The sequence below is a fragment of the Protomyctophum parallelum genome (assembly GCF_964188405.1).
Source record: "Protomyctophum parallelum genome assembly, chromosome: 6".
NCBI classification, from domain to species: Eukaryota; Metazoa; Chordata; class Actinopteri; order Myctophiformes; family Myctophidae; genus Protomyctophum; species Protomyctophum parallelum.
In genome coordinates this window covers 5,386,665-5,395,957 of record NC_139701.1, presented here as the reverse complement: position 1 = coordinate 5,395,957, position 9,293 = coordinate 5,386,665, and the positions used below count along the sequence as shown (strand labels likewise).

The following is a 9,293-nucleotide window of genomic DNA, read 5'->3' as shown; positions in this document are numbered from 1 at the left end:
TAGGAGACACCAAAAGACTGCATTTCTTTGGAAAATCAAATTGCCATTGTTTGTTCTTTGTGCAACATTCAAGACCCTTAAGGCCGATTCATACTTTGTCGTACGACGGTGTACAAATTAACCAGTATAACCCTACAGTTGGACTGGGGTCCCCCAGGGCTGTAGCCTGACTGGGGTCCCCCAGGGCTGTAGCCTGACTGGGGTCCCCCAGGGCTGTAGCCTGACTGGGGTCCCCCAGGGCTGTAGCCTGACTGGGGTCCACCAGGGCTGTAGCCTGGTTTCCAGTATAACCCTACAGTTGGACTGGGGTCCCCCAGGGCTGTAGCCTGGTTACCAGTATAACCCTACAGTTGGACTGGGGTCCCCCAGGGCTGTAGCCTGGTTACCAGTATAACCTTACAGTTGGACTGGGGTCCCCCAGGGCTGTAGCCTGGTTACCAGTATAACCTTACAGTTGGACTGGGGTCCCCCAGGGCTGTAGCCTGACTGGGGTCCCCCAGGGCTGTAGCCTGACTGGGGTCCCCCAGGGCTGTAGCCTGGTTACCAGTATATCCCTACAGTTGGACTGGGGTCCCCCAGGGCTGTAGCCTGGTTACCAGTATAACCCTACAGTTGGACTGGGGTCCCCCAGGGCTGTAGCCTGACTGGGGTCCCCCAGGGCTGTAGCCTGACTGGGGTCCCCCAGGGCTGTAGCCTGACTGGGGTCCCCCAGGGCTGTAGCCCGATACACTGCGTGACAAAACAAATCACGGAACACGGCAAATCAGTCTGTAAACCAGGCTACCAGGGCTCTATACTAGCCGCCCCTCCTCTTTTCCCGGCTACACCAAAACACAATATGAAAAAAATATCAAATCTATTAGCTCACAACACATTGCAGTGCGTTGTGAGCTTATAGAGCTGCTATTTTCACCGAATGTTTCACCTCAGAATAGGAACACTACTGTATAGGGTTAAAGTGGTTAATTAATAGATTTGAACAGATTTAACCTGTTTAAATAAATAAAGCTCCGACAGAAAAATCATCAAAATAAATAAGAGATTCAGAACACCTCGAGTGTGTCTTCTAGGCCTCACCAGATTTGTCATAATACAACTGCCAAATTTAGTACAAATGTTGTAGACACAGCAAATTGGCACAAGGACGTCAGTTCCAGCCAACAATCCTAGGCAAGGTGATCCACAATCCTTCCTTAGTCCTTCTCATAATTCCGGACTATTTTATGCTCAAGAACATTTAAAATAGCAATATATTTCACCTATTTAATGTGCAGGGCAAATATAGTTCAATATCCAATATTTTAGCCCACATTTGAAAAAAATGTCCCACCAGATTAATAAAACTGCCTTTTATCTTCTTTAATTACTTTTATATTATCAAAATGAGATAAATAGCCTACAAGCAAACCAAACCAGTGATATGTGATCGGTTGTGTAGACACACATATTCACCTGACTTGCAAACAATACTTTGATGGAAATGGCCTGACAACGCAGAGCAGACCATAAAGACTGTGACCCAACTGTATCCGTGTTATCGGTGCGCTTCACTGAAACAGTTACATCACAGAGCCTAGGGGACATGAAATATAGCCCTTTGATATCTCTGGACTCTGTAGGCGTGTCCAAGAATACATGTATACCATAATATGGTATGACAAATTCACAGTGGGTTACCTGGGTGCGGCGGCCATTACTGAGGTGTACCATTAAGTGCAGCAGCACTGATTAGCTACACCTGGCCTACGGAGCACCTGCTCCATGGATTACACCTCAGTAATGGCCGCGCCCAGGGCACCCCTCTGTGGATTAGTCTATACTGTAAATGTTTTCTTGGACTCGCAGCACATGAGTGTGAAATGGGAGTGCGTGATGTGATGTGATGTGATGTGTGTGTGTGCCGCTGCATGTGCCTTATCATGTCAGTGAGCCGAGGAGAGAGACAATGCCTAGCCTTATCGGTTTTAATTGGTCTTCCATAGGAAGAAATGTAATACGGAGAGGATTACAGATCAGAGAAAAAGAAAAGGCAAGACAATTGAGCTTCCTTCCAAAACACCACCTTTGTGGGGAGAAAATAATCACATTTATAATATATTTAAAAGATATCTGATCTTTGAACGTTGGAGCATTTAATCAACAATCTCATTTCAAAGTCACATAGCGTCCTTTTAAAAAGTACCATAATTTAGTGTCAGTCATTTACTCATGTTGTCACAGTATTAACCTTTTTTTCTTTATAGCATAATTATGTGTCATTTTGGAAGGAAACTCTAAAACTGTAAGTGGCGCAGTACTGGGCCTGTCTACAGTACATGCACATGGGGGACAACTGTCCATGCTCCCGGACCAAATGCATGCTGCCTCTTGTTGTGCGTAGCTATTTCGTTTTTAAATACATACTGAAAAGGTTTGGTTTAACAATACAGTAATGTTGCCCGCATGGTACTACTGTTGGAACAGTGGTCATATGACCGTGGCATCACGGTCATATGAAACTGGCTTCATGCAAAGTCCATGCATTCAGCGTCCTGTATGAAGACCTTTATGAGCTGGCTGTAGGTGAAGGCTTGTGAGGTGCGCGAACACAAAAGCTATCGGAGGCTCAAATTGACGGTTTTTGACACACGGGACAATTTGGCTCATCCATCACACCTGGGTGGTGTTTCCCACCCTCTGATTATGACGTAAGAGCAAAAATGGGAACGATGTGAACATGGTACATTTACTAATTCATTCCTGTGTAGATAAACATGACTGGGTTTCTCAGTTCTCTGCATATGTTTTACAACAAGGCATAAAAAAAAGCCTTGAGGCACGGCTTCACCTCATAATAAAATGTGCCTCGGCTGAAACAAGACACGCACAATGAACGGAGTGCTGGCCACAGGTCCCAGCCTGTGGTTGAGCCTACAGTAAATGAGGGTAGGTGTGTGTGTGTGTATGTATGTGTGCGTGTGTGTGTCATTTCATCAATCAATAGACACAGAGGCTGAAGTTTCAGGAGGGGCGGCCTGTTGAGAAAACAAATGTGAGCAGCCAACATGCCTGGCATATTGCCCACCAATAAATGCTCTTATAAAGCCATCTTTTCTATAGTAAATGGAACTACTCCACTGGTCATGTCAGTCAGAGCGCGGTGGGATCATACTTATTGTATGTTGGGTGCGTAAAAGAATTGTGGTTGAGGTCATGGCGGGGGCTAGGAGTTGATCACGATCTGGTAGGAGGAGCCGTTCTCCGGGCGGGGCTTGGCCTCAGTGGTGGTGGTGGGTTTGGGCGGCCAGTCAGGGTCCACGCTGAGCTCCTGGGCCAGGTGCATGTAGCGAGCCTTGGGGGCCGTCGGCTGACGGCAGCACAGGGTCGCCAGACACCTGCGTCCCCACACGTCAACGCTCCCCTATGAATGCAGCGGGTTCCAAACACATGGCCAGAGAGTGGTGAGGGGAAGAAACGCACTGTGAACCGGTGTAGCCTGCATGCTAACGTTCACACATGCTTCAGCAGTTTAAATGCAAATCATTCCATGCCAATATCATTTCAACATGCAAAATGTGAACTGCACAACTGAAATACAGCGGTATTTTATTTGTAATACATCATGCACATTGCTATGCTATACAGTCCATTAGAATACTAGAATGCATGATTGATAATACACTTACAAGGTTGGTGCGAAAAACAGCACAAGCTAATGTTGATAAGAAGTTGACATGAATTGAAAACAACATAACTGACAAGTTCCACAGAGTAGCTTAAATGTGTTTTGAATTAGTCTTGGTCTACAAGTCATCACTGTTGGGTGGAAACCTTATATGTCCAAAAATGTTGCTTTACAATATAAAAAGAACCTCAGATAGGCAACAATTAAACAAAACATACAGTATATAGACAGTTATCGACAAGCATGATGCGTTGCATTGTGTTGTGAGCTTGTAGATCAGCTTTTGTATGACAATGTCATATGATCATACGACAAATTATAAAATAGGTGATTCATTTATGGAAACACAAGGTTTCTGCCCGACAGACGAGACGACTTGTTTTGAAGAGGCAGAGCCTCTAGAGCTAGCCCGGTTTGGTCTACAATTACATACCTGGGCCATGATGATTCCACTGATACACAGTAGAGGGCGCTAGTGGAACAGCTAAACATAACAGAGAGGCGTGCTAGGCTGAGGCTAGCAGGACATTAGACGGCCTTGAGAGGAAAGGAGGGAGCCGATCGAACAGGGAGCGATCAGACTCCCAGAGTCATGCCATTACCAAGGGCTTGGAAAACATTTGTAGGGCGAAAAATACGAAAAGGAGATAAAGAACAACGATAGTTGTATAACGTGTTGATAATACTTTACAGGCCACCCAACGATTGTGTAAATGATGTCTTACATTCCCACCCATACAACACACACAGCACCAGAGTGCCAGAGCAACGCATTCTCACTCCTAACTTGTCACATACTGATGCTTGTTCAGGACCCCTTGGTGTCACTGGACAATGCACACGACTTATGTCCCATGAGACGTGCCCAAATACATACAATGTCCAGTACTGCCCACTGAATGTTTGACTTGCATACTGCAGAGAATCATAAATGATCTGCTACGCGAAGCGGGTACCTATGGTGTCCTCATCGAACACGATATAGGTACGTTGACCAAGCCTCAATATGACGACTTGGGAGTGAGAATGCATTGCCGAGAGATCTTTCATCTTTCCTATACCATGACCCTTTGGGGTAAATGTGTTATTAACCAATATATCCCTAGTATATATATTTGGATTGGTTTTGGGATAGGCTTTTATTATAATAATAGCAGGTGGTAAAAGCAAACACGATTTGAAAAAACAAATTGGTTTTTAATTCCTGCGTAGCTAAGTCCACTGTCTGGAGTGTAGGCAGGCACGGTCGGGTAGGTAGAGGAGGCACAGGGGAGGAAGAGGACATAGATCAGGTGGTAAAATGAAGACGACGGCCACATGCTTTTGGTTAAGAGGTTATAACACGGTGCTGTGTGAGGTTAGGGAAAGGAGGATAGGGTGAGAGCGAGAGAAAGGAGGGGAACGCCTGAAAAAAGGAGAGGAAGAAGAATAAGAACAACGGGAGGAAGAGGTGTCATTTTTGTCCCAACCTGTGATGGCGGCAGGGCGGCGGAGGCGGGTGTGACCCCATAGCTGCCCTGTTTGTCTCGGCTGAACACAAGCTTCCATAAGACGACGTCAAGGACGAAGGTCTATGGAGTAACAACGCAGTGGGCAGGGAGGAGGAGAAGGAGGAAGGGGAGCATGAGGTGGGGGGGAGAGAATTACAGAAAGAGACTAGTTGATTTAACACTGCGTCTGGCTTTGTCCTTTTACATCCATTTTCTTTGCTTTTTTCCGTTTGTGATGATGCCACAAACTGGGAGAAGATTGAGAGGAAGTGAAGTTATTTTGTGCGTTATGAGGTTTTGGGGTGTGCATCATCATCTTCTCCACTATTTCAAGCTGTGTGCGTTAGTCGTGAAAAGAGTCAAACAGTGAGCAGTTAAACTGAACACACAAAACAGAATTAGTGAGAAAGAGAAGGTTGGTTTTCTCCTGCGAAACAATGCAACGGGTGATTTCTGTTATGCAAAATTTCTGTCACTGTTTTTCCATTTTCATTTCATGAGACTGTATGCAGAGGGGGTTGACATGGGCAGACAGCGCCATCTAGAGTATCTGCTAAGCAAGGCTTTGGAGCTTTCAAAGAAAGAGGGAGTGCACTATTTGCAGGAGGGTAGCGAGCTAGCCGACTAAATCATACAGGTGATTTAGCAGTTGTCAACGGATTGATATATTCTTTTTTATATTATATATTTTTTTGGGTTCATTTCTGATAGTAACAGTGAGACAGAGACGGGAAGGGCTGGAAAGAAAAAGGGGATGCCAGCAAAGAGCCTTGGGTGGGATTTGAACCAGCGGCCAGCTGTGAGGAAGGGCTGGAGCCTTATTTATGTGCCAAGCGCTCTTAGGTGAGCATTCTGATCATTCTTTTCAGGAAAGAAGATTTGCAATTTGCCAGGCCACAAATTAGGTCAGAAACATATGGCATGGGTTCCTGCTTGCAAGACCTTTCACAAAATCATTATTAATGGTTTAGTTTATTCAATAGTCTGTGTAGCCCGTGTCTCTGAGGATGTGGACTTGATCATTTTCATGATACACTATCAACTCTCTCCACAACGACCGATCCTTCCTGTCCAGAAAATGATGAGCACACTGCATGGGAGAACAAAATAATTGACTGTGGGAAAAAAAACAACTAGATGTTTGTGTGTGTGTGTGTGTGTGTGTTACCTCCACCACGACAGCCACAGCAGCGTTGATGATTATGACGATTAAGAGTTTGACTCTCCATTCGAAGGGGACACAGACAATCTGGATGGAGATGACGGAGAGATCAATTCATACTTTCATCATAGCATCATTGACCACTAAAACCCTAAATGGTTCCCAAACCTTTTAGCCTGTGACCCCCACAAAAATAATTAGATGTCTCTCCCCGAGACCTAAACTAGTGCAAATGGCAGATGTACAAGCTCACAGCGTGGCGATTCGTGCCGCGTTGTATGCTTGTAGATCGGCTATTTTCACGTGCGCTTAACAGTTACATTTGTGGAATTTATGGGATTTATTTTGATTGTTTAAATTGTATTCATGAAATTCTTTGGAAAAACAGTTTGAATTTATTTTTAATGTATGAAAAAGGAGGGGGATAAAAGTGGTCCGTGACCCACAACTGGGTCCTAACCGAACTGAGCTCATGCCTCCTTCCATGCATGAGGAGTCCAAGCCACTTCTTATCACCTGACAGGTGATAATAACGGGGGAGTTTCCCTGGTTGGAAGGAACACGTTATTCCAACCAGTTACAGTATGTGATCATATATACACATCCTCCACAGGCCTACAGTGGGGATTGGCAGTGCATCACACAGAGGGGGAATTACTAAATTGGGAGAAACAGTTGCTTTTTTTTTGCGCGATTGATTCTAAAACGTGTGTGTGTGTCCACGTACCTCTAGGAAGTCGTCAATGGCGGCAACTGGATAAAACATGATGAACAGCAGGAATGCATACAGGATCAGGGCACAAAACACAAAGGGCCCTGGGAAGAACACACACACACACACACACACACACACACACACACACACACACACACACACACACACACACACACACACACACACACACACACACACACACACACACACACACACACACACACACACACACACACACACACACACACACACACACACACACACACACACACACACACACACACACACACACACACACACACACACACACACACACACACACACACACACACACACACGTATTATCAAACTTTTTTTTAAGGATGGTCCATTGTTTTGCATTGACAATATATCCATTCCCCCAACTCTCACCTAAATGTAACTCAACATACTGTAACTCTAAATGCCTTGAAAGTCAGGAGGACCAAGAAAACGTCCTCATCTTGAGGGCATTCCCTCTGCTAAGCTTTATGAACTTGAGGTTACGGCAGGGGTTGGCCATTCAATCTGCGCGTTCTCCTCAGGCCCGCGGGCTGACCAGGACACAGATATTTGTGGTTCTCGGAAAACTGTTGGTCCGTTTGAATTGCTGTTCGGCAATGCATACCCCGGAGTCATATGAGACACACGCCAAGCTTGGTTTGGACTAGAAGACATTTTGAAGCTCTTGCTACTGAAATGACCGATTATGGAGAAATCCTGTCATTTAACATGCATCTCTATGGGCGAGGAGGACAGCTTGCCATCGCAATGACCGCAGAGTGGAGTGGGTGGGGCTTAGCGAAGGGCTAATTATTGGGGTACAAGCATGTGCTCTGGGCATATTGTAACAGAATGTTTATCCGTAAAGAGCTGTGGCGCCCCCCCCCACACACACACACACACACACACACACACACACACACACAAATGTCCATCAAAGAACGTCTTGGCGACTGAACAGTCTTAGTTCTGGCTGATGTCGCGGAGTCAAAGAACTCCCAAGCAATCTCTGAGTTATGCCGGCCACAGAGTGACACACAGGCAGAGATTTGGTCAATTATAGCATGTACTGTAAATATTATCAAAATGGGTTTTACCACTTTAACCGCATTTACATCAGCCATCTGAAAACAACGATCTACAAATTCTCACTAATACGTACATGAACATATTACATACAAAATCACTAATGCATATTCATTGTGGGGGTCCTTAGCATGACACAGTTTGAGAACGTCTTGTCTTACAGTTCTTGTAGCGGGGCTGTCTGAAGGGCTCTTATTCACTCACAGTTCTTGTAGCGGGGCTGTCTGAAGGGCTCTTATTCACTTACAGTTCTTGTAGCTGGGCTGTCTGAAGGGCTCTTATTCACTAACAGTTCTTGTAGCGGGGCTGTCTGAAGGGCTCTTATTCACTAACAGTTCTTGTAGCGGGGCTGTCTGAAGGGCTCTTATTCACTTACAGTTCTTGTAGCTAGGCTGTCTGAAGGGCTCTTATTCACTAACAGTTCTTGTAGCTGGGCTGTCTGAAGGGCTCTTATTCACTCACAGTTCTTGTAGCTGGGCTGTCTGAAGGGCTCTTAAGGCTCATACATAGTCTGGATTTTCGGTGGTTAGGTGACCACCGAACTACAACATGACGTCACGAGCCGTGGTGAAGAGCAAACCACCGCCACCGCTCCAGCCCTTCTCTCTGTTTTTACTCACCACCGCTCAACGTTATTTCAGCTCCGGTGGTCAGCTCACCACCGGAGAGGTGGTCACCTCACCACCGAAAATCCAGACTATGAATAGGCCTTTATTCACTCACAGTTCTTGTAGCTGGGCTGTCTGAAGGGCTCTTATTCACTCACAGTTCTTGTAGCTGGGCTGTCTGAAGCGCTCTTATTCACTTACAGTTCTTGTAGCTGGGCTGTCTGAAGGGCTCTTATTCACTCACAGTTCTTGTAGCTGGGCTGTCTGAAGGGCTCTTATTCACTCACAGTTCTTGTAGCTGGGCTGTCTGAAGCGCTCTTATTCACTTACAGTTCTTGTAGCTGGGCTGTCTGAAGGGCTCTTATTCACTCACAGTTCTTGTAGCTGGGCTGTCTGAAGGGCTCTTATTCACTCACAGTTCTTGTAGCTGGGCTGTCTGAAGGGCTCTAATTCACTTACAGTTCTTGTAGCTGGGCTGTCTGAAGGGCTCTTATTCACTTACAGTTCTTGTAGCTGGGCTGTCTGAAGGGCTCTTAAGGCTCATACA

General features: G+C 45.7%; 1 protein-coding gene across 2 annotated transcripts in view; it reads right to left on the bottom strand.

The window, feature by feature from the left end:
- Positions 1-473: 473 nt before the first annotated feature.
- atp13a3 (ATPase 13A3) overlaps positions 474-9,293 on the bottom strand; it is a 79,211-nt gene continuing 70,391 nt past the window's right edge. The window contains exons 31-34 of one of the 2 annotated variants that reach the window (XM_083767464.1): positions 7,044-7,132; positions 6,323-6,403; positions 5,134-5,235; positions 474-3,400 (exon numbers count right to left, since the gene is read on the bottom strand). In XM_083767464.1, the coding sequence (XP_083623590.1) occupies positions 3,203-3,400; positions 5,134-5,235; positions 6,323-6,403; positions 7,044-7,132 (470 nt within the window). In that variant the 3' untranslated portion in view covers positions 474-3,202. The remainder of the gene's footprint in view (positions 3,401-5,133; positions 5,236-6,322; positions 6,404-7,043; positions 7,133-9,293) is intronic. The other variant, XM_083767465.1, reaches the window with a different exon arrangement.